This window comes from Oncorhynchus masou, chromosome 29 (assembly GCF_036934945.1).
Source record: "Oncorhynchus masou masou isolate Uvic2021 chromosome 29, UVic_Omas_1.1, whole genome shotgun sequence".
Taxonomy (NCBI): domain Eukaryota; kingdom Metazoa; phylum Chordata; class Actinopteri; order Salmoniformes; family Salmonidae; genus Oncorhynchus; species Oncorhynchus masou.
In genome coordinates this window covers 32,562,217-32,588,765 of record NC_088240.1, presented here as the reverse complement: position 1 = coordinate 32,588,765, position 26,549 = coordinate 32,562,217, and the positions used below count along the sequence as shown (strand labels likewise).

General features: G+C 45.8%; 1 protein-coding gene across 1 annotated transcript in view; it reads left to right on the top strand.

Annotated features, from left to right (window-relative positions):
• Positions 1-3,850: 3,850 nt before the first annotated feature.
• The window catches only part of LOC135519361 (Krueppel-like factor 7), a 73,952-nt gene continuing 51,253 nt past the window's right edge, over positions 3,851-26,549 (top strand). Inside the window, exon 1 of the mRNA XM_064944542.1 lies at positions 3,851-4,354. Within this exon, the coding sequence (XP_064800614.1) occupies positions 4,253-4,354 (102 nt within the window). The 5' untranslated portion in view covers positions 3,851-4,252. The remainder of the gene's footprint in view (positions 4,355-26,549) is intronic.

The window sequence follows — 26,549 nt, the reverse complement described above, 5'->3', positions numbered from 1 at the left end:
AGTGTGTGTGTGTGTGTGTGTGTGTGTGTGTGTGTGTGTGTGTGTGTGTGTGTGTGTGTGTGTGTGTGTGTGTGTGTGTGTGTGTGTGTGTGTACAGGGCTGGCCCTGCCAGTCTCTCCCTGGTTTATATTGCCTCACCAGGGGACTTGAACCACGGGGGAGGGTACGTAGAGATGGAGAGATGGAAGGATGGAGTTGGGAGGAAGCCCCATGTGTTTAACCCACGGGTCAGTTACCATGACTATCCATGCACAGCCAAGTCCACATGATGTCAACCACATCCACAGCAGCTTACGCAGCCAATTACAACTAACGGAGCACTGGATTATCTTCTCCACTGAAAGAGATGGAGTTGTCATCTTTGTTTGCACTTGCATGTGTCTTTGTGACCCGACTTCAACAATTAACCAGATATTCCTCCCATAAAGGCTTTGGAAGCGTTACTTTTTCCCTTCGCCCAGAGGTTTTTCTTAATAACATCACCTGGCCAGGATAGTCATAGGCTACAACTAAGAAAAACTAAGAACTTTTATGCAGGATAAAATCCTAGCACTATTGACCACTATTGTCTATCTTATTCTGCGCAGAGTTACTACTACAGAGCTAGTATATCTGCTGTGGATGTGTGGCTGCTGCAGTGCTGCTCTGGGCCTAGGAGGCAGGCTGGCAGTGTTGCAGGTATCTGTGTGTCTGTGTGTACTGCAGTTTGCTGCTCTGGGTTGTGTTGGGCCTGGGAGGCTGTGAGGCTCAGGCTGGCTGAGAAGCAGCTGTTCCAGACATGGTGGGCAGAGGGTTACCAGCAGGGGGAGGAGCGTACCCACCATCAAGGGTAAGAGGGTCCAGCTGTGGGCCACAGCCTGGCTGATACTCACACACACCATACACACACACTAACACACACCTGGACTTAACACCCCCCGCTCCCCCCCATCCTCCACTCCTTCCCCCATCCCTGCCCTCTGGCCATTCCCAGTGAGAAGCGTTGCTACGTGGGTACGTACACGCCACAGCCTGCAGCAGCTACATCTGACCCCCCTCAAGCGGGTGTAGCAGCGAGAATAAAATTGAACGGCCCGGAGCGACCAGGCGCCCAGCTGCAAACAGCTGGTATCATCTCCTGTGTGTTTCAGTCGCAGTCAAAGACCAGGAGGGCTCATTCACCACACACACACACAAACACACACACTCATACTCGTATGCGCACGCTCACACACAAACTCGCAACCATACGCAGTACACACACACACATTCTCATTCCTTATCCCTTATCCCACCCCCCACCCACCTCTCCAGCCCTCAGTCATCCTCCTCCCTTTGCTCTAGCTAATTCCCTCTGGCAGAGAGACCTGTAAAAATCAATAGGGAAAATGTCCTGAAACAGCCAATCTAGCAACCATCTGCCCCCGTACTCCACAGAGATCAAGCTCCCAGTCCCCGGGGAGAGGAGAGGGAGCAGGAGAAAGCACAACACATGGTACAAACTCAATTACTCACTAACACTAAAATACTCTATAAATTACTACTGTAAAGGTAGACACTAAATGCAGGTTGGAAACATATTGGCTATTTATTTCCTATTCACTATTATATTGTTATTACATTGTAACTACATAGTAATTACATCATGTTCGTTACCAAAGGCCTCCAAATAAAGAGCATAACCAAGTATTGCGATCTCATTGTGACAGAAGTAAATAACAACATAGCCTATTCACAACCACAAGTACCGGACAGAAGAGATGGAGCAACATACTAACTTCTAGAGCATTGCTTAACATCCTCAGTGCAGCAGATGTAATCTTAATCATATGTATCCACTGGGTGTGCAAGTTCATAATGTGTCACAATACATAATGGTTATTGCATGGAAACTTGTCCTATGCCTACTGAAATAGTAATTCAATCCCGCTGTCTTGGCTTGCTGTGCCGACTGGGTCGTCCCCTCCACTGTATCCTCTCTTACCATATTGATGGCTTTGGCCTACATTGTAAATGGTTACTAAGCGGATGCTGTCTGATTATCAATATAATGATGGATCCGGATGCTGTAAACACATACTGCAGGCTGCACAGCAGTAGGTTTAATCCTAAATAGCACCCTATTCCCCTTACAGTGCACTACTTTTGACCAGAGGCTCTGGTCGACGGTAGTACACTTAAGAATAGGGTGCCATTCGGGACACAACCACAGCCAGGCCATGTCATGGCACAATATGTGTCACAATAACTGTCATGATTACTATTATATACAATGGTGAATCTGATTACATGGTTTGTATACGTGTTCGCAGGATGCATTGGCTAGTTTGTCAGAATATTCCTGCCTGATTAGAGTCAGAGGTGGACTGTAGCCTAACAATGGCCTCGATGCACATTGTTTATAGTGTATATGAGTGGCCTACATAGGCATGCAGGAGTACATATCATGGATACAGATATGCTGTGAAAGGTTCACAGTGAAAGGAGAAAAGCGGCGAGCCATACAATTCATTGCAAACCTGTATGTTTCAAAATGCCACTGCATTTGGACCTAAGACTGCCTATGTAGCGTACTACCCTCGGAGAGACTTACTGTTTCTTAGGTTATTTACATTAGGTAGCCTATTAAACCTTTGTATTTACATTATACACATAGGCACCGTGTTATTCCAGCCCAGGGAAGCATTGTTACATATAACAGGTATAGTACTTACAACTATGACACTTGTTTGTGGTTTGCGTATTCACATTTCAATGTCTATGCATTAGCTATGTTAACACATGGAAATGAATTGTGATTAAATCTCTCCTTACCCTTTGGTATTACTTAGACTGCTCATTTTATTTTCAAATCCTTGTATGTATACCTACACATTTGCATAACTGTTGTAAAAATGTAAAGCAGACAAAGTTGATTGCTCACTTTCCCCTGAAATGTTATGTTTCTTTAAAACTATCAGCCTCTCTATTTTCACCTGGCTATGTGGACAATATGAGGACAAAATATCCCTGTCAGGTTCAAATAATGTCTGATTCATTAGTTATGTTCTACCAGACAGTAAATGTGATATATGCATGCCTTAATATTATACATTTACAGCCCCAATCAACAGTTAACACTTTTGATATTAATAGTGAAAGTATTCACAATCCACATGACCAAGAAGTACTGTATAATAATAAAAACGTTTACGATTAGTTTTCGTGTGTATTTTAAGGGGCAGAAAAACGTGTAGGCTATTGGACTTGTATTAGTTTCTCCTTCAAGCTACAGACAAATAGTCCACACGCTGAGTTCAACATTACACAGCGGGTTTCTAGTAATAGCCTGCAACCTCAAACAACAAGAGAAGTCGCCTAGGAGCGATGTCGTGTTGGGAGAGCTGTTACATCACAACCTCACAGTCCCTGTTGGTATTCTGTCCGAACGCTTCTTCCACTAAAACCGTCTTTTAAGATTAACGTTCGACAAAAATATAATTCATTAGGCTACACTGAAAACATGCTTTAGGAGTATTAAATGTGTTTAAAATGAGGTATTTTGACGTCTGAAAGGTTCGCATGTGCTTCCTCTTCGGCCACGGACTTCAACTGAGTGAAGGAAAAATGCTGCTGCATTTATATAGACGTCTAAAAATAGCTCACCTTTCACTGCCATGTTTGGCCAGACTGACAGCTACACAGAGCCAATACCGGCTCGCCATTTGTTCTAACTCCTCCTTTTTACCTATTTTAGCGCCGCCTTAATTGGACGCCAGTGAGGTCCGTCAACCCTATTTACCTTACATGGTCACGCACGGAATTGATTGACAACAAACCACTCCCCCCTTCGAGTCCCTTGGCTCGATCCGCTCACTAGACAGCTAGCCCGAGCTAGTCGCCTGCTGAAGCCACGGCAGCCAGGGGAAAAGCAACCTGGAATTTATAGAGCGAAGATTGCAATCTGGTAATGCGGAAATAGATGGACGTTTCAAGTCACCGAGTTGGCATCCCACTCCTGGACTGAAGACCTGATAGTTAGCACCAGAGAAAAAGGATTGCAATTTAGTGACACAGTATTCAACTATTATTTTTATATTTCTTTGTAGTGGTTATTGTGCGTATTATTTGGTTCCAGTGGCATATAGAGCAATACTTTCTGGTGCACGGACAGACGCACGAGGAGTATCTGAATAACATTTTTTTGTTAACCCCTTAGACCTACCATACACAAGTAGGGTTCTTTTTTTTCTCCAGTGGATCAAAGTAAATTGTTTTCAAATCGCGCATCAACATGGACGTGTTGGCGAATTACAGTATTTTTCAGGAACTCCAGCTCGTGCATGATACTGGCTATTTCTCTGCGATGCCTTCGCTGGAGGAGAACTGGCAGCAGGTGACTTACTGCTTTTCCTTCACTGTATAACTGTCTTTACTTTTACCGTGGTAGCGTAGAATTTGTAAATCTTCACTTGTACACTGTGGTTACGCTCCGGAGATAGAGAGCTGTCGAGTTGCGGCGCTTACATGCCAGCCCAGCGCATGCTGCCTGTCATGAAAACAATCTCAACTTGATCACATCCGCAGGCAATATGGTGTAGAGAAGACTGATATGGACGCCCCTGTGTCCATCATTCCACTAACGTACGCTATTTTCCAAACCCAATATATACTATCTACTTTGTCTGGCTGTGCTCTGTTATTCTGACGGATCTTGATTGCATCTCGCTTGCCGATAGTGATAGTGTTATTCTGCAATGAATGACAAGCAATGGCTTGTTGCAGACAAGTCTGCATTCTTCTTGTTATTTACATAGTAATACTGCTATAATTTGGTTTTAAGCACAAGACACTGTTTTAATAACATTGTGATGATGTTTCTAATTGCCGTCGTTTTTAGTGTAGGCTATTGATTAGAGAATGCAGAGCGCGGATCGATACGGCCGTCTGTCAGTCGTTATATTTGTTTTATTCATAAATAATGGAAACCAACCTGAGATAGAGAGAGAGAGCTCGTGGCACACACACACACTAATTACACGTCTGTCAGATGCGATTTGGGAAAGCGCAGGGCAATTTGGGCATCGAAGATGAACACTTGACTAATAACAAGAGACTTGTTCTTAAATAATGCATCCGCATCTGTCAGATTACTTGGTGTTTTCAGCCGGTTGGTACGAGAACCGACTCCCTATAGTGATCCATAATATATTATCACCACGGAGCCGCGAGAATATGTGGGTGAGGAAGATTAACAGCTAGGCTGCGTGGGGGAAATTGTGTGTGTGTGCGTGCGTGCGTGTAATAGTAGCCTAAACGGAAAGCACGGGGCTTTTGGTTTGGAACAAAACTATACATCCAATCTCACCAATGTGCCGGGTGAAGCCTGTGATGTTGCTTGATAGGCGTAAAAGGAGATCCACCTGTATTTGTCTCTGTGGCGTTGTGACACGTCGCGCTCAACATAGGCTAACCACTCGTTTATTAGAATGAAGTCAACCGAAGGGCTGGCACTGGCACAGTGAGCACACAGGGCATGCACATGGCCAAGCAGTCACCCGTGCCAACGCTACTGCCAGTCACCAAATATATTTGTGTGACTTAGGCTACTGACACTGATTCACGAATTGATACTATTCCATTTTGTATAATGATGCTATCAGGTTATAGGAAAGGGTGGTTGTAATATAGTAATAGGTGTGTCATTTCATAGAATGAGATTATTTTAAAGATTGAAACTAGTGTGCTTTTGAGTGCTCAGCCAGTGTTACTTATTCGGTGCGGGTGTTGAGATGAGCGTTTATGAGTCTGCACTAGAGGTCCACGCTGCTGTGCGCACGGCTGCACTTACCGGCTGGGCTCAGGCTGACTGGTTGTCTCCCCCAACTCATTGCCATTCCATGTGCTCAACTGCAGGAATAGATCGGCTGGTTATTAATCGCTGGTGTGTGAGTGTGAAAAGGATCCAGCATAACCCCTGAGCCCCCCTCACACAGCCTCTCTCCCTCTCTCTCTCTCTCTCCCTCCCTCTCTCCCTCTCTCTCTCTCTCTCTCTCTCTCTCTCTCTCTTTCTCTCACACACAGCCTCTCTCTCTCTCTCTGCATAACCCCTGAGCCCCCCTCACACAGCCTCTCTCTCTCTCTCTCTCTCTCACACAGCCTCTCTCTCTCTCTCTCTCACACACAGCCTCTCTCTCTCTCTCTGCATAACCCCTGAGCCCCCCTCACCCTCACACAGCCTCTCTCTCTCTCTGCATAACCCCTGAGCCCCCTCACCCTCACACAGCCTCTCTCTCTCTCTGCATAACCCCTGAGCCCCCACACTCTCTCTCTCTCTATCTCTCTCTCTCTCTCTCTCTCCCTTGCACACACACACACACACACACACACACACACACACACACACACACACACACACACACACACACACACACACACACACACACACACACACACACACACACACACACACACACACACACAGGGTTGGCTGGCATGTGCTAATGGAAAGCTGTGGTCTGGCAGGGCCCATCCCGCCACTTTCAGCAGTAATTGGCTGCTTGCTGTCAGACAGACAGAGGGGTCTGCTCCATCTATCTTTCATGGCTGTCTCTCAATCATTCCCCCTCTTTGTTGTCTTACATAACCTACTCACTTTTTGTGTCAATTAACAGCCTTGACAAACACAGGGCCCATTGCCTTTTTGTCACAATGCTGTTGCACATCATACAGTTGAAGTCAGAAGTTTACATACACCTTAGCCAAATACATTTAAACTCAGTTTTTCACAATTCCTGACTTTAATCCTAGTAAAAATTCCCTGTCTTAGGTCAGTTAGGATCACCACTTTATTTTAAGAATGTGAAATGTCAGAATAATAGTAGAGAAAAAAAAAATATTTCAGTTTTTATTTATTTCATCACATTCCCAGTAGGTCAAAAGTTTACATACACTCAATTAGTATTTGGTAGTACTGCCTTTAAATTGTTTGCCTTGGGTCAAACCTTTCGGGTAGCCTTCCACAAGCTTCTTACAATAAGTTGGGTGAATTTTGTCCGTTTCCTCCAGACAGAGCTGGTGTAACTGAGTCAGGTTTGTAGGCCTCCTTGCTCGCACACGTTTTTTCAGTTCTGCCCACAAATTTTCTATAGGATTGAGGTCAGGGCTTTGTGATGGTCAGTCCAATAGCTTGACTTTGTTGTCCTTAAGCCATTTTTCCACAACTTTGGAAGTATGCTTGGGGTCGTTGTCATTTTGGAAGACCCATTTGCAACCAAGCCTTAACTTCCTGACTGATGTCTTGAGATGTTGCTTCAATATGTTGTTGCGTCAATATATCCACATAATTTTCTTCCCTCATAATGCCATATACTTTTGTACATGTTTCCTCCAGCATCTTCACAAGGTTCTTTGCTGTTGTTCTGGGATTGATTTGCACTTTTCGCACCAAAGTATGTTCATCTCTAGGAGACAGAACGCATCTCCTTCCTGAGCGGTATGAAGGCTGCGTGGTCCCATAGTGTTTATACTTGCGTACTATTGTTTGTACTGATGAACGTTGTACTTTCAGGCGTTTGGAAATTGCTCCCAAGGATGAACCAGAGTTGTGGAGGTCTACAATTGTTTTCAGAGGTCTTGGCTGATTTCTTTAGATTTTTCCATGATGTCAAGCAAAGAGGCACTCAGTTTGAAGGTAGGCCTTGAAATACTTCCATAGGCACACCTCCAATTGACTCAAATTATGTCAATTAGCCTATCAGAAGCTTCTAAAGCCATGACATAATTTCTGGATTTTCCAAGCTTTTTAAAGGCACAGTCAACTTTGTGTATGTAAACTTCTGACCTACTGGAATTGTGATACAGTGAATTATAAGTGAAATAATCTGTCTGTAAACAATTGTTGGAAAAATTACTTGTGTCATGCACAAAGTAGATGTCCTAACTGATCTGGCAAAACTATAGTTTGTTAACAAGATATTTGTGGAGTGGTTGAAAAATGTGTTTTAATGACTCCATGTGCCATGTTGTTAATGATGGCTGCCAGGCCTGCCTCCTGATAGGTTTGTGAGCACCAGGGGTGTGTAGGAACAGTACAGGGAGCCCAGACACATAGCCAGACACCTACTGTAGCCTTCTCCAAACCTAGCAGGGACCTGCTCCAAGTCTTACAGAGGAATACTCTGTAAAAAATATTGTGCTGGTTCTACATCTTTCCAATATGATGTATTTTGACTTATAATATACAGTACTTAACTTTTAGTGTTTCACAAACACGAACATTTCAAGTTCAGCATGAAAAAATGATATTGTTATTGTTGATTAGATATACTTAATCTTTCTGATTAGTTACTGTCATTGATGCTGTTTTAGTGTTAAACATGGCTTTATGTATTTAATCTCTTGACATTATTATCCACTTAAGCAGGAATTGTTGAGTGCAGTGCTTGCTACACTAACACTAACTGGAGGTAAAGCTGCAAGAATTGTAGCTTGAAGTATTTGCCTTTGTCAGAGTGGCACGTGTGACCTTACTCACGATGAGAATGAGAATGGGTGGTCTCGTCATTGAACGTCAATTTGAACAACGATTTTGATATCCGTTCATCATGATCATAGCATAACAAACTGTTTGATACTAATATAGAAATGTGCTTTTTATTCTTCAAACATGCATGCAACATTGTGTAAAAGTATTGTAAAAAAATAAATACAAAAAATGAACCACAATCCTCTGAAACTGAGCCACAGTGCAAGTTGTTGGAAGAATTTAAAATTCTTAAGTTGAAAGGAGATATTATGAAAAGTTAAACATAATTTTCTTTGTAGTTGTTCTTACACACAAATAGTTTTTTAGATTATGCATTTATCTTATGTTGAATTCATTGGGGGTTTGGTTGAACAAGTGAAGTAGAGTTTAAAAAAAATCATTATATTTAAGTAAAGATGACAACACATGTTTTTAACTGTAAAAATAATTATATTTTTACAGTTATAAGTATAATTTACTAACCACCTGAATAATGTTTCAGAATGTAGAGTGAGAGGAGAAGAAAGAAAGGAGTAGAAAAGAGAAAAATAGAGAGGATTACATATGTAGGATCTTAATTTGTGCCAATTTGCTACAGCAGGAAAATAATCCTGCAACAACAGGAAATGTGAATTAGTATATACTTTTTTGTATGGGGTTGATACATTTTTCTTTCAAGTCCAACATTTTAAAGTGGAAACTACAAATGTTAGAAGCCTTTTAAAACTTTGAATACACTGCAAGTTTGCATTTCTTGCTGTGCAGGAAAATTCTCAACAACAAAAGAGTGATCAAATTAAGATCCTACATCTGTAGACTAAGATGCATAGAGAGAGAGGAAAAGTAAATAAAGAGATGGTTGGGGGGGAAGGGTGGCTCTGACCCGGTCGACTGCTTTTCTGCTAGATGTGTTTACTCATTGTTGTCCAGAGGAAATGGAGCCACTAGGCCGCTGCCAGCAGCCAGAGAGAGAGAGGCTGCTCCCAAATGGCACTATATTCCCTATAAAATGTATTACTTTTGACCAGACCCATAAGTAGTGCACTATGTAGGGAATATTGTGCCATTTGAAACAGAGCCAGAGAGAAAAAAACATCACTTGGAAGGACAAACCATAAAAGTCCTATTTGATGGTATGAGCGAGAGAGGAAAGGAGGGGGGAAGGCAAATGAGTGAGAGTTGATCAAATCCTTGTCCTGCCTGGGTGGACAGGTGGATAAAATAGTTTTTTCTAGTGTGACCGGCGTACTCTGCTCGACGCCGTTAAAACTGCCTAATATTTTTACTGGTTCAATAGGATGTCTTGATAGGATAGGATAACGTCTACTCTGTCTAGCGTGGCCCTAGATCTGCCAGGCAGGCAGGAGAAGGTAAACGACAGGCACCCTTCCCTCCTTCCCCTGCTCCTCCCAGAGACAAGATGGATGGCCATTGCAGGCCCCCAGTGAGCAGAGCATGAATCAGGCCTTAATGGATGCGATATGGGTGAATTGAGTTTCAGTGCTCTTAGGCTGGGGCCAGGGCTGAGGCTGAAGATGGGGCTCCCTCTCCCCTCTCTCTCTTCTGAGTCCCTGTGGAGACAACACACTGCTGCTGGCTGGGCTGGCTGATTCTCTCACCTGGATTGAACAAAGACAATATCTCTCACTGTCACCAGGAGACAGAGGTAAAAGAGAGGTGGCTGGAAAGAGAGGGGGCCGGAGAAAAAGAGGGGGGGGCGAGAGAGAGAGTGTGCGGCCCAGAGAGAGTGCGGCCCACTGTAATCATCGCTCTTCTGTTCGTCCTCTAGAAAGGGAGGGATTATTTAGTCAGTGACCCGTGAGGGGGGTTAATTTAAAGAGCGTATGTTTGTGCACCAAGAGGGCCCCTGTTGTCTCCGTCTCCCTCCACTAACCAACCACGCACACACACACACGCACACATTTTCATCTTTGGCTGCAGAGTAGGTTGTGATGGGAGCATGTTGGAGAGCAGGTGGGTCTGCCTGGGGATTGAGACAGGAGGAGAAGTAAACAACACCATTAAAACCAGGTGAGACACCTCGTCCAATTAACCAGCCTCACCTGAGACACAGCGTGGAGACAGAGAGAGAGAGAGAGAATTAGAGAGAGAGGGAGACATGATGTCTGTTTGTGTTTGTCTGCCTGTTTGTCTGGCTAGCTGTCTGTCTGGCTGACTGGCTGGCTGGATGGCTGGCTGTGTCTATCCGTCTGGCTCTCAGTCTGTATGAGTGTCTGTCTGCTTGTCTGGCTGACTGGCTGGCTGTAAGTCAGGTTGTTTGTCAGTGTCTGTGTCTGTCTGTTTTTCTTTGCCACTCAGGCGGTATGTGTCCTCTCCTTCTCAGACAGCATCCATATATTTGTGGGCTGCAGTGAAAATGGGTCACCCTGTGGCTCTCTCCCTCTCCCTCTCTCCGCCATGCCTTGCAGTCCCGTCTCTCACATTTTGGGCTGCAGCGTTCTTTTTTATCTCCTCCTTTTTGTTTTCAGAGCTTCTATTTCAGTACCTTCAGGAAATTGAAGCATGCTCTCTAATTGATTTGTTTTCCCTGTGAGGTATTTTTAGATCACAGGCCGTGTGTGTTCGATTGAAATGGAAATGCAGATATAGAATCTTACTTTGATCACCCTGTTGTTGCATGAAATGTCCTTCACAGCAGGAATGCAAACTTGTAGCTAGTGTCTTCTACGTTTATAAAGACTTCTAAAGTTTTTAATTTCCACCTCAACATTTTAGACTTGATTTGCCCTAACTAAAAATGTATCAAGGCCTACAAAAATGTCCATTAACTTCTTGAAACTCCCCATCCCGGATCCGGGATCGTGACTAAAGCCTCAGGCTCATTAGCATAACGCAACGTTAACGATTTCTGAAAATCGCAAATAAAATTAAAATAATGCGTTTGCTCTCAAGCTTAGCCTTTTCTTAACAACACTGTCATCTCAGATTTTCAAAATATGCTTTTGAACCATAGAAATTGACTAATTTGTGTAAGAGTATGCAAAGCTAGCATAGCATTTTGTGTAGCATGTAGCACGCAACATTTTCACAAAAACCAGATAACCAAATAAATAAAAGCATTTACCTTTGAAGAGCTTCTGATGTTTTCAATGAGGAGAGTCTCAGTCACATACCAAATGCGCAGTGTTTCCTGAAAGCGTCTGTGTGTAGGAGAAATCGTTCCGTTTTCTACATTGCGTCTGGCTACCGAAACGAACCGAAAATGCAGTCACCTACAACGTGAAACTTTTTCCGGATTAACTACATAATATCGACGAAACATGGCAAACGTTGTTTGGAATCAATCCTCAAGGTGTTTTTTCACATATCTCTTCATTGACATGCAGTTCGTGGAAGCTTGCTTTCCTCTCTGTGTCCCATGGAAAAATACTGGCAGGTGACTTTTGCGCACCAATTTCGGCGCAGGACACCGGGCGGACACGTGGTAAATGTGGTCTGTTATGGTCAATCTTCCAATGATCTGCCCACAAATACGTCACAATGCTGCAGACACCTTGGGGAAACGACAGAAAGGGCTGACTAATTCCTCTTGCGTTCACAGCCATATAAGGAGATCTTGAAAAACAGAGCCTCAAAAATCCTTGTCATTTCCTGGATGCCATCTCATCTTGGTTTTGCCTGAAGCTCACGTTTTAGGGCACGCACAGAGAAGATCTTTGTATTTCTGGACACGTCAGAGTGTTTTCTTTCGAACGGTAGCAATTATATGCATAGTCGAGCATCTTTTTGTGACAAAATATCTTGTTTAAAACGGGAACGTTTTTCATCCAAAAATGAAATTGCGCCCCCAGAGCATCAACAGGTTAATTATAATACCCACAATAATTCACATTTCCTGTTGCTGCAGGATTATTTTCCTGCTGTGAGAAACGGGTCAAAATAAGATCCTACACATGTAGCTAGTCCTGCACTGTGAGTAAAACCCTTTGAACAATGACAGAAATACAGGTTTGGCCTGAAAAATTGAGGGAAAAGATTAGTAAATGACCCAAAATAATCATAAATAACTCTTTATAATGATGTGAAAGTGTGGCTGGTCTTGGTACTGTAATCACCCCAGTTCCCTAATATTTGGAATCCTTAGTGGCTCAGCGGTCCAAGGCACTGCATCTTAGTGGTTGAGGTGTCACTACAGACACTCTGGTTCAAACCCAGGCTGTATCACAACCGGCTGTGGTTGGGAGTCCCATAAGGCGGCGCACTATTTGCCCAGATTTGGCCGGTGTAGGCCGTCATTGTAAATGAGAATTTGTTCTTAACGGACTTGTCCAGTTAAATTAAAAATATATACACTACCTTTCAAAGGTTTGGGGTCACTTAGAAATGGCCTTGTTTTTGAAAGAAAATCACATTTTATGCCCATTAAAATAACATCAAATTGATCAGAAATACTGTGTAGACGTTGTTAATGTTGTAAATGACTATTGTAGCTGGAAACGGCAGATTTTTTTATGGAATATCTACATAGGTGTACAGAAGCCCATTATCAGCAACCATCAGCAACCATCACCAATGGCACATTGTGTTGGCTAATCCAAGTTGATCATTTTAAAAGAGCTGAAAACTGTTGTCCTGATTAAAGAAGCAATAAAACTGTCCTTCTTTAGACTAGTTGAGTATCTGAAGCATCAGCATTTGTGGGTTCAATTACAGGCTCAAAAGGGCCAGAAACAAATAACTATGATCTTGAAACTCATGTCTATTCCTGTTCTGAGAAATGAAGGCTATTCCATGCGAGGAATTGACAAGAAACTCCTCTGTTAATCACTGTTAATCACAGAGTGACCCTTAGACCCCTGTTTTCAAGCCTCACCGTAAATGCTGTCCTCCATCCATCCCCTCTACCTTTCCCTTCATCTGTCCTCTGCCTTTCAACATTCTGCCTCCATCCCTATCCTTCCCACCCTACCCCTCCATACTGCCTGCCTTTTGCCCCCCCTCTGCCCTCACTCTCCATCTCCCTCTCTGCCCTCTCCCTCCACCCCCCTACCCCCTCTCTGCCCACTCTCCATCCTTCTTACTCCACCCCCTACCTCTACTCTGCCCGCTCTCCATCCTTCTCTCTCCATCCCCCTCCCTCCTCTCTGCCCGCTCTCCATCCCTCTCCTCCCTCCTCTCTGCCCTCTCCCTCCATCCTCCTCCCTCCTCTCCATCCCCCTCCCTCTCTATCCCTCTCCCTCCTCTCTGCCCTCTCTCTCGATCCCTCTCTGCCCTTTCCCTCCATCCCTCTCCCCCCTCTGCCCCCTCCCTCCCTCCACTCTCCCTCCTCTTTGCACTCCCCCTCTCTCCCTCTCCCTCCTCTCTGCCCTCTCCCTCCATCCCTCTCCACCCTCTGCCCCCTGCCTCCCTCCCTCCACTCTCCCTCCTCTTTGCCCTCGCTCTCCATTCCTCTCCCACCTCTCTGCCCTCTCTCTCCATACCTCTCCCTCCTCTCTGCCCTCTCCCTCTCTCCCTCTCCCTCCTCTCTGCCCTCTCCCTCCATCCCTCTCCCCCTCTGCCCCCTCCCTCCCTCCACTCTCCCTCCTATTTGCCCTCGCTCTCCATTCCTCTCCCACCTCTCTGCCCTCTCTCTCCATACCTCTCCCGACCTCTCTGCCCTCTCTCTCCCAGGCAGCTGGTTGACCTACAGACCAGATCCCAGCAGCTTTGTGAACTGGTCCTCCTCCCCCTTATTCTCCCCCAATCCTGTCCTCCAGAGTAAAGGCTGCAGGCAGCCAGCCAGCCATCCACAGCACAGCCAGAGCCACAGCCGGTGCAGCATGCCTGACTCTCTCTTCCCTAACACAGGGATTTGAGCCCGGCCCGGCCGCCTGGGGAAGCCAAGTTTGACAAGATAATGAATTGCTATGCATGCATATTCGCCGCAGCAGTTTTTCGCATTTCACAGCCCAGTAACTCTCAGAACAGTGGCAGTGGTAGAGGGGAGAGTGAGAGAGGGAGGGTAATGGAGTAGAGAAAGCACAATACCATTCAAAATGGATTCAGATGGATTTGGGCTACGTACGTGTATCGGAGGCCTATTTGAACCCCACTCACCACCCCCAGCCCCCCAGAATCCTTCCCCCACTACTACCTCCCAGCATCCCTGTGAACAGTGAACTATGTGAGCAGCCTGCTTTAAATTTCAGCTTTTATTGCCGTCCCTGCCTGCCTGCTTGTCCGGTCCAGTCTGTGATGTGTTGAGCTCTCCTCCCCTCCTCCCTTCCCATCCCCTCCTCTCCCTTCCTCTCCCTTCCTCTCCTCTCCTTTCCTCTCCTCTGGGCTATGTCTGCCAGAACTACACTTACAGTTATGTAATCCACAGTGGAGTGCAGCTGGTTTCTCACAGCAGAGAGGCTAAGCACTGGAGAGGGAAGAGGGGAAGGAAGAGGGGAGGAAGAGGGGGGGGGAAGAGGGGGCCTCCATAGCATCACATCCCATTCCCAACCAGCCCCCTGATCTCTGACGGGGGATCGCTCCGGGGAAAGCTGCAGGATTATGATCACAGGAGGCTGGCTTGCCGTGCTAAGGAGCCCAGGGAGAGGCAGGGGGAGGTGGGGCGGGAAGCCGGTGGAATCCCCTAGCAATAGGGACGGCGGCGGGGAGAGAGTGGAAACACCTGGATTGCTTAAGTGCTGGAGCCATATTATGCTGTGTTTTGGTTCTGTTTTGATACGTTTTTATATTTCCACAGCTGTGTGTGAAGGGGCTAGACATGCAACAATGCACACACACACACACACACACACACACACACACACACACACACACACACACACACACACACACACACACACACACACACACACACACACTGCTTTTTCCCCCTGTTGTAACCACTTAGCGTACTTCCTCTACTACTCTTCTCTTCACTGTGAAACTGCACTCTTATGGCTCAATCAACAGTTCCACACTCCACTCCAGCGCTCCACTCCACACTCCACTCCACACTCCACACTCCACACTCCACACTCCACACTCCACACTCCACACTCCACTCCACTCCACACTCCACTCCACTCCACACTCCACTCCACACTCCACTCCAGCGCTCCACTCCACACTCCACTCCACACCACTCCACACTCCACTCCAGCACTCCACTCCACACTCCACTCCACACTCCACCCACTCCACTCCACACTCCACTCCACACTCTACTCCACACTCCACTCCACACTCCACTCCACACCCACTCCAGCGCTCCACTCCACACTCCACTCCACACTCCACTCCACACTCCACTCCAGCGCTCCACTGAGTAGTTGTCTGAGGACCATGCAGGAGGCTAGTTTACCACGAAACCAGTCAGACAAGTTCCATCTCATTTTAAAACATGATGCCTCTTTGAAAAAGAGCCCTCTCATTGCTGCACTGCTGATAAGTGGTCAGAAGTTGAGGGCGGAGCTCAGCGCACCTCTGTGGAATGTTACCGCAACAACCCCGCTGTCACTGAGCATCATCAGTGCCCTGTAATACACAGGTCACAGTGTCTGTGGGTGGGTGAATTAAGGTCTGCATTACTCAACTTAACCTACACAGACAGAACTACAGTAATACCACCACCTCTTTTCCCACAGACTGATTCCAGCCAAATGACTGTCTGGTCAGCATCTTCGGGTTTAAAGAAAAGTGCTATTAACATGCTATGCATTATTATCTATCACTGATGCACTTTATGGCCCAGCCCCAAACAGACAGGAGTTCTATTGGCCACTTCTGATCTGATTAAAGTACCTTACAATTGATTCCTTCTCAGCTTGTTGGAATGTCACATTTATATGGCGTTGTTGAACAATACCAGGCTTTACAAGGGATGTGGGCCCAGCCAGGGCTGGGCAGGGCAGGGTAGGGCAGACAGTATTGAGTCATGCTTCTTGTTGTTATCAGCTGGGGCTGGCAGGGAGCTGTGTAATGCCATAATAATGCCATAAAGCCAGGCCTATTGTACTGCACATTTCCTGTGTGAGCAAGCTCCTCTCCCCTGCTGTTTCCCTATAAAAGAGATCAGCATTATTACAGACACACACACACACACACACACACACACACACACACACACACACACACACACACACACACACACACACACACACACACAACCACACACACGCGGCCATAGGGGATCTCCTCACTTCCTGTGACGAGGGATGACTCAGTGGTTGCATCCTAAAAGGGTGCCATTTAGGACGCAAAATGAACTGGGTACATTTGGGTGTGAGGTACGCTTTCACACAGTACACTTTGGCCCTGTGGTATCCTTCTGTGGTGTAATGGCTTTTTGTGCTGGCTGGGCATTTCTGTGTTGGGTGTGCATACTAGGAGTGCATCCTTAATGGCACCCTATTCCCTGTATAGTGAACTGCATTTAATCAGAGCCCTATGACCAAAGCCCAAAAGTAGTGCTATTGTATATTGGAAATAGAGTGCCATTCTGGACTCATCCTAAGCCTGGATGGATCCACCCATCATCCACAAACACACACCTGTCTCTCTCAGCAAAACACAGCCAACACACCATCAGCAGCTGACTGCAATTAGGCTTCAGTCTGAGGGAGGGAATAGGGCCTTTCATGTTCTGGGGGAGAGAGGCAGGTTTCCCTTTGAAGTGGGGACCCTTTTTACCGAAGCACCGCTGTGTGTGTGTGGTTAAGTTCATGTTGCGCTGGTTAGATCGCACATCTCACCTGACCCCACCACTATACCGGCACTATGAAATGTGACAGTCACACCATAAAATCTGTTTGAAGATTGTTTTAGCTGAATAGACAACGGATGAGAGAGAGAGAGAGAGAGAGAGAGACAATTAGCCTTGCTATTGAGAAAGGCCGCCGTAGGCAGACATGGCTCTCAAGAGAAGACAGGCTATGTGCCCACAAAATGAGGTGGAAACTGAGCTGCACTTCCTAACCTCCTGCCAAATGTATGACCATATTAGAGACACATATTTCCCTCAGATTACACAGATCCACAAAGAATTAGAAAACAAACCCAATTTTGATAAACTCCCATATCTACTGGGTGAAATTCCACAGTGTGCCATCACAGCAGCAAGATTTGTGACCTGTTGCTACAAGAAAAGGGCAACCAGTGAAGAACAAACACCACTGGATAAGAGCGTCTGCTAAATGACTTAAATGTAAATGTATTGTAAATACGACCCATATTTATGCTTATTTATTTCCCTTGTGTACTTTAACCATTTGTACATTGTTATAACACTGTATATATACATAATATGACATTTATAATGTCTTTATTCTTTTGAAACTTCTGTATGTGTAATGTTTACTGTTAAGAGAGAGAGAGAGAGAGAGAGAGAGAGAGAGAGAGGGAGGGAGACGGACAGAGAGAATGGAAATTGTAAAACAAACAATACTCTGCATTAACATGAGAAGTACTCAGTAAGATCAATTAAAATCAATTCTCATAGAGTGGAGATATATCCTCCAACAGCTGATGTTGTAACACTCTTAGTCATTGTAATCAGCGTATTCATGTTCTCTCATTTCCTTTTTCCTTTGAGTTAATTCATATTGGCTTCTTAATCAGAAACCATTCATATCAGACACAAGCTCACGAGAGCACATAATTCAGCAGGCAGGTTAGCTCAGCCCACAGACACAGGTTACGTCCCAGATGGCACCCTATCCCCTACATAGTGCACTACTTTGGACCAGGACCGGTCATTTGGGACGCACACAGACTGAATGAGCCATTCACTAAAAATGGAGTGTATATTAGTTATGAAACAGCACAATAAGTACACTGGCTCTCGGAAAATGAAACAAATGAACTTGATATAAATGAGTAGTCTGACTCTGGTCTCCCAGAGCCACAGCTTAGTGTGTGAAGCTATATGCTTGATCTTCAAGGGTGAATGGTGTGCCATATAGAGGTTACAGACTGGAGAACTCGCTGCTCGCTCTGCAGGATTAGATTACACACTTTAGAGGGGATTTACCTTTATATCAAATGGATGTTTGGATGGTTGGTTCACTCTGCTAGCTCTGCATATAGGGTTGTATATGGATCCGATGGCCCCAAACAGTTCTACTTTTGTGTCTGAAATCTATTTTGTCCGGTGACAGACTGGACAGGGAAAGTCATTGAACTTCCCAAACAGTGCAGGGGTGAGAGGGAGGCTAGCCCTGCTCTGTACTGTACTGTATGTGTCAGGCTCAGGGGCTCTACAGGGGCTGTATTGAATCATTAGCACATTGGAGAAGGAGAGAGAGCACACAGATCAATTTGCAATCCAAACAAGCCACGTGATCCTCTGTTAGGGCTGCGAGGACAGCAGTGTCAGCCCAAATGGTCACTATTCCTATCTACTGCACTACTTTTGAGCAGGGCCCATAGAGTTCTGGTCAGAAGTAGTGCACCATTTAGGGGATAAGGTGACATTCGGGACGCAGGAAGCATCACTGGCAGGAAGCTACCGTAATGGCTGGTTGACTGCTGAGGTTTTGTTTAAGGGCAAACAACACAATGTTATGGTGTTGAATCTACTTCACTCTGTAGGTGCAAAGTGACTTTAAAAAACAGGGTTCAGCCAGGGTTGAGGTCAATTCATTTTTTCAATTCAGTCAACAGCAATTCCAGAATTGATAGTGCCATCTAAAGTATTTAATGTTTTCATTGAGCTGGAATTTCAAATCCTGAATGGAAGTGGAGTCGACCCTGCGATCGACTGAATTGAAAATAAATGGACCCTAGCCCTGCTTGGAACAGCAGAATGGAGCTAAATGTGTTGAAGTATACAGTGTAACTGTAGTAGATGTGAAGGGGGAGTGAAGCTACTCTGTATCTACATTTGACATGACAACATCACACATAAAGGACCAAGGACAGTCCAGGTCTACAGCCTGCTGCTCACTGGGAGAGAACTGGTCACACTGCTAGGAACACAGACTTCCACACACACTACAGACACACATGCTCGCATGCACACTTGACACACACTCCTACACCCCCACACACATGCACATAACGTGACTCATACTCCGGCACACACACACATGCGCACATGCACACACACACACACGCACAAACACACGCACACACACACTGTGAGCTGTTATAACTCAGGGAGTAGCAGGTACACTGTGCCCTCTACATATGATTGCATTTGGACGTTTGCACACTGATGGGAGATTAAGAGGTTTTCACAGCCTCAGATGGAGAGAGAGTGGGAGAGCAGGGTGAGGGGGAAGAGAGTAGAGAGGGATGAGGGGAGAGGTGATGTTGGAGATGAGGGTGGTTCATTTGTCTGGGAGCTTCTCAAGTGACTGTCAGCCCTCTGGGCCCATTGAGAGGAGGAGAGGAGACGGATAGGGGAAATGGAGGAGAGTGGGTGTGAGGAGTCGAGAGAGAGACAAGGAGGGAGAGAGAGAGAGAGAGAGAGAGAGAGAGAGAGAGAGAGAGAGAGAGAAAGAGAGGAAAGTGCGAGAAAGATGCGCCCGACGACAGCTACATCTTTATGCATGAGGCTGTGCTATGTGTCTCTCCTCAGTCCATGGAGAGAGAGGATGCTCTGCTGCTCCACTCAAGGCTTTGATTAACAACCACAGAGGAGCCAGTCCTTTTTCCTTCCTACACACTGGCAGACACACACACACACACAAACACACACACACACACACTTTTCTTTGCTGTCTCACAAACTCACACACATGCACCCAACTCACAAACTCACACGCACCCAACTCACAAACTTACACACACATACACCCAACCCACAAACTCACACACACTGGACAGAAATGTTCGGGAAACAGGCGCAAGAATGTGTAATAGTTTTTTTATTGTACCCAAATTACGGCGTGCCGTGTAAAGGCACGAGGACGAAGACATAACAAACACCATACAAAACACAGGGGAGAAACCCAAACAAAAGAGAGAGGAGTACCTCAAATAAATCACACACTCTCACAATGATTAACACACGGGACGAGACCCGTAATCATCTGTGCAATCTGCAAGAGCACGAAAGCCCAAAACACACAGCACAGGTACTCACACACACCAACGGACCGGGTAACAATAATCGACAACCCAATGGAAACCAAAGGGCACATTTATACAAGTACTAATCAGTGGGAATAGGGGACAGGTGTGCGTAATGATAGTTCCGGAGGGATCCATGACACCAACACACTCACATGCACCCAACTCACAAACTCACACACACATACACCCAACTCACAAACTCACACACACATACACCCAACTCACAAACTCACACACACATACACCCAACTCACAAACTCACACACACATACACCCAACTCACAAACTCACACACACATACACCCAACTCACAAACTCACACACACATACAGTCCACCCAACTCACTAACTCACCCAACTCACAAACTCACACACACCCAACTCACAAAATCACACACACATACACCCAACTCACAAACTCACACACACACATACAGTACACCCAACTCACAAACTCACACACACACATACAGTACACCCAACTCACAAACTCACACAAAGTAATAGAAAACAATCCACACCCAGTGAGTGCCATTTGGGGAAACCAAGGAAAGTCACGGCATTACTCTCCCTTTCGTTCCAGAATCCTCATTGGTTCTCTGCCTCTCTCTCATACCCCCACACTACCTCCCTCTCCCTCTCCTTGGGTATGCTTTATGTAGTTTAACAGAATCCACCACTCTGTATTCCACACCTGAGCACCATGTACATAAAGAGCAGGAGAGCGTTAGCGTTGCTAGTCATAAATAATAGATAATGGTGTCCTTGTTGTTTTTAAACAGCTCTAAGCTGAGCTTCAGAGGTGTCTTAGAGAGCTGAGAGAGTGGGAGAGACAAAGAACTGAAGGGCATTTCTGCATAGAGAGAGAGATAGAGAGAGATGTCTCATGTTTATTCAACAGCTCATGGGGTTGGGAGGGGTGCTTTGGCCTCCCACGCTGCTTTCTCTGTCTTTCTGCATCTCTCTCTTTATCTCTTTCTCTCTCTCTCTTGCTCTCTCTCTCTTTAACTCACTCTCTCTCGCTCTCTTTCTTTCTCTCTTTAACTCACTCTCTCCGTCTCCTCTATTTTCAAACGGTCTCTTGCTTGCTCTCTCTTTCTCTCCCCCTTTTCTATAATTATCTCTTTCTCTTTCATTCTCTCTGAACTTGACTTTCTGGAGTTTCCCTCTCTATAAAGGCCATTCTTGACAACCTCCATATGGAAATATAAACATAGAAGTGTCCATGTAGATCTGCCTCCATACACACTAATGCTCCCCTACAGACTATGTTGCACCCAGTGACACAAGCCTACCAGACGAGCTAAATAACCTTTATGCAAGGCAAGTAACAATGAAACATGCGTGAGGGCATCAGCTGTTCTGGACGACTGTGTGATCACGCTCTCCACAGCCGATCTGAGTAAGACTTTCAACAGGTCAACGTTCACAAGGCCGCAGGGCCAGATGGATTACCAGGACGTGTACTCCGAGCATTCGCTGACCAACTGGCAAGTTTCTTCACTGACATTTTCAAGCTCTCCCTGACTGAGTCTGTAATACCAACATTTTTCAAGCAGACCACTATAGTCCCTGTGCCCAAGAACACTAAGGTAACCTGCCTAAATGACTACAGCACTCACCCGTAGCACTCACAAATGTAGCCATGAAGTGCTTTGAAAGGCTGGTCATGGCTCACATCAACACCATTATCCCAGAAACCCTAGACCCACTCCAATTTGCATACCACACCAACAGATCCACAGATGATGTCATCTCTATTGCACTCCACACTGCCCTTTTCCACCTGGACAAAAGGAACACCTATGTGAGAATGCTATTCATTGACTACAGCTCAGCGTTCAACACCATAGTGCCCACAAAGCTCATCACAGAGGGAGGACGAAACACCTCCCTCTGCAACTGATCCTGAACTTCCTGACAGGCCGCCCCCAGGTGGTATAGGTAGGTAACAACACATCCACCACGCTGATCCTCAGCACGGGGGCCCCTCAGGGGTGCGTGCTCAGCCCCCCCCCCCCCCCCTATACTCCCTGTTCACTCAAGACTGCACGGCCAGACACAACTCCAACACCATCATTAAGTTTGCAGATGACACAACAGTGGTCGGCCTGATCACTGACAGAGATGAGACCGTGTGGTGCAAGGACAACAACCTCTCCCTCAACGTAATCAAGATAAAGGAGATGATTGTGGACTACAGGAAAAGGAGGACCGAGCACGCCCCCATTCTCATCGACGGGCTGTAGTGGAGCATGTTGAGAGCTTCAAGTTCCTTGGTGTCCACATCAACAACAAACTAACATGGTCCAACCACACCAAGATAGTCATGAAGAAGGTACGACAAAACCTATTCCCCCTCATGAGACTGAAAAGATTTGGCATGGGTCCTCAGATCCTCAAAAGGTTCTACAGCTGCACCATCGAGAGCATTCTGACGGGTTGCATCACTGCCTGGTATGGCATCTGCTTGGCCTCCGACCGCAAGGCACTACAGGGGGCAGTGCGTAGGGCTCTGTACAACACCGGGGCCAAGCTTCCTGCCATCCAGGACCTCTATACCACACGGTGTAAGAGGAAGGCCCTAAAAATATTCAGCCCCCCCTAGTCAAAGACTGTTCTCTCTGCTACCGCACATCAAACGGTAACGGAGCACCAAGTCCAGGCTCATAAATAGCTTCTACCCTCAAGCCATTAGACTCAAATGGCTACCAGACTTTCTGCATTACCCCCCAACCCGCCGGAACACTGCTGCTACTCTCTGTTATCATCTATGCATAGTCACTTTAATAAGTCTACCTACATGTACATACTACCTCAATTACCTCGACACCAAACCGGTGCCCCCACACATTGACATTGACTCTGTACCGGTACCCCCTGTATATAGCCATGCTATTGTTATTTACTGCTGCTCTTTACTGATTTGTTTTTCTTATCTCTTACTTTTTGGGGTTTATTTTCTTAAAACCGCATTGTTGGTTAAGGGCTTGTAAGTAAGCATTTCACTGTAAGGTCTACCTACAACTATTGTATTCGGGGCATGTGACAAATACATTTTGATTTAATTTTATTTGACAGTCAATGTTGACCGCAGACATTTTCACCAAAAGAGATTGTTCTTGATCTATCCTGAAGTACTCTTTAGATTCAATAGAGGTCAGGATGTATTTTCTTTCTCAAATTACTCTGTAGCAACAGTATACAGACAAACACACACACGCGCACGCACGCACACACACACACACACACACACACACACACACACACACACACACACACACACACACACACACACACACACACACACACACACACACACACACACACACACACACAGTGTTTCCAGTCAGTGCAGAGTCAGATGGAGTAAAGCTGATTATGCTAACTCACAACAGACATAGACGTGCACCTGTTGCTAGGCTGCAGGGCGGGCAGGGCTGAGCTCATTTGTTTGTTTTCATATCAGGTGGATGTTGAAACGTGCCCGCTGGACACACACACACACACACACACACACACACACACACACACACACATACATACATAAGAACACATACACTGGTTGTTTAACTTTAAAAGCATAATGGGTGAATGTGCAGTGATTGCTTGTGCATGTGTTCATGAAGGCAGTTATGAGGAAGAGAACATAGAATATGCATATGCTATGTGTGTGTGGTAGAGGGCTAGCCTAGTGTGTGTGTGTGTGTGTGTGTGTGTGTAGAGGGCTAGCCTAGTGTGTGTGTGTGTGTGTGTGTGTGTGTGTGTGTGTGTGTGTGTGTGTGTGTGTGTGTGTGTGTGTGTGTGTGTGTGTGTGTGTGTGTGTGTGTGTGTGTGTGTGTGTGTGTGTGTGTGGTAGAGGGCTAGCCTAGTGTGTGTGTGTGTGTGTGTGTGTGTGTGTGTGTGTGTGTGCGTGCGTGCGTGCGTGCGTGCGTGTGTGTGTGTGTGTGTGAGTGCGTGCGTGCGTGCGTGTGTGTGTGTGCGTGCCGGCATGCGTGCCGGTGTGTGTGCGCTAACCCACAGATGAGGTCATGTAGAGCGAGCGAGAGGGAGAGGGAAAGAGAGAGAGAGAGAGTGCTTTGTTTTGTGTTACTGATGGCCTAGTGACCTGGCTGAGCTCCAGACACCCATTGTGTCAGAGCCTGGTTTGGTTCTGGCTGCTTGCTTCCTCTCTCTCGCTCTCTCTTTTCTCTCCCTCTCTCTCTTCTTCTTTTTCTCTCTCTCCCTCTACCCCCCTCCTTCTCTCTCTTTCTCCTTCTGTACTCTGCACAAAGCTTGGCACAGTTTTCTCTCACAGCACTGAGCCCGAGTTTAGCTGCTCTACCAAGCAAATGGATGGCGAGAAAATAAAAAGGGCAGATGCCCCTCTGGCCGGCAGTCAAGGGACTGGTGCTTTTTGTGGAACTCCGTGGAGCCTGTCGTTGTTCATTTTGGCACAGCTCACTGTAGTGGGGAGAAACAGAGCTCTTCCACTGCCATTTCCCACTAGTGTTAACTCACATTAGAAGGAAGGATGAGACTTAAAAACAACAAGATGATTCATTTAAAATATACTGTGTCTGTAAAATGTATATAGGTTCAGAACTTTTGGGAAACAGCACAGTTAAAAAAAATATATGGCAAATAGAAATCAAACTGTATGGTGTTCAGAGATAGATTCGGAGGGGTTGAGTGGAACTGAAGGGTGTAATTAAAAACAAACTAAAGATAACTATTGTAAACTACACTGTGTCCGTAAAATGTATATCGTATGTATTTAGGGGAGGGGTGGTAGGGTTAGGGGAAAATAATTAAGAAAAAATATATATCTATAACATTTCTATATGTGGGGGATTGGAAATGATGCAGACAATTACATTGATGGAAGTTACAATCTATCTGCAATATTAAAGCTGATCTACGCCCTAAAAAATATATATATATATTTGTTTTTTAATCACATTAGAAAGATGAACCGGAGATTCAAATGACATCACCTGCAGAGTGATGTGTATGTACACAGTCATGCATGAGTTTTGTTGTGTGTGTGTGTGTGTGTGTGTGTGTGCATGAGTTATGGTGTGTGTCTGTATGACATCATCTGCAGAGTAGAGGATGTTGACTGAGCTACAGGAAGTATGTGTGCTGTGCGGACTCACAAGGTTGTGAGTGTGACATTGAGGGTATCCACATTGTTTCCTGTGATACCCACTGACCCCCCTTCAACCTCTAGCCTCCTCCCTCATCCCCCCCCCATATCAGAAAACCCAGCCCTCCTTACCCCCTCCCTCACCCTCCTTTCGCTCATTCATCAACCCCCTGGACGCTGCTGCTTTTACAGTTGCTGTGGTTACGGCGCATTGGCGACGGTTGTCGAGTCGTCAGGGAGCTCCATGTTGTTTTTGGGGCTCTATTTGAAGCCCTACGTCCTGGCATTGTGTGTATGCTGTTGCGGCAGGTGGCACACTGTACTGTACTCCATATATAGACTTGGCTCTAGTATGGTACCTCTCTTTCTCTCTCTCTCCCTCTCGCTCCCTCTCTCTCCCTCTCTCTCTCCCTCTCTCGCCCTCTCTCTCCCTCTCTCTCTCTCTCTCTCCCTCTCTCCCTCTCTCTATCCCTCTCTCTCTCTCTCTCCCTCTCTCTCTCTCTCTCTCTCTCTCTCTCTCTCTCTCGCCCTCTCTCTCTCTCAGATCCAGGCCTGTTCTAATGAGCTGTAAGCATGAACCACCTTTACCTGCGACTAATGACAAATAGTGTGTGTTAATGTGTGTATGGTCTGTGTGTTACTGACATGGTGGATCCCATGCGGTCTGCGAGCAAGGAGAGGAGCAGCCAGCCCAGTAAATGGGTCACATGTAGAGCACAACGACCTTGGAAATGTGTCCTGTGTTCGTCGAGACGCAGGGAGAGAATGTTTCTTTGTCAGAAAAAAGATTGTAGGGAAATAGAGGGAGAGAGAAAGAGAGAGTCGTTTTCAATCTTGTGCTCTTTTTCCTATCATGTCACTTCTTGAAAAGTGATGAGGAATCATGGGAGGCTGCTAATGCTGTGAGAAGTTTCATGTTCTCTT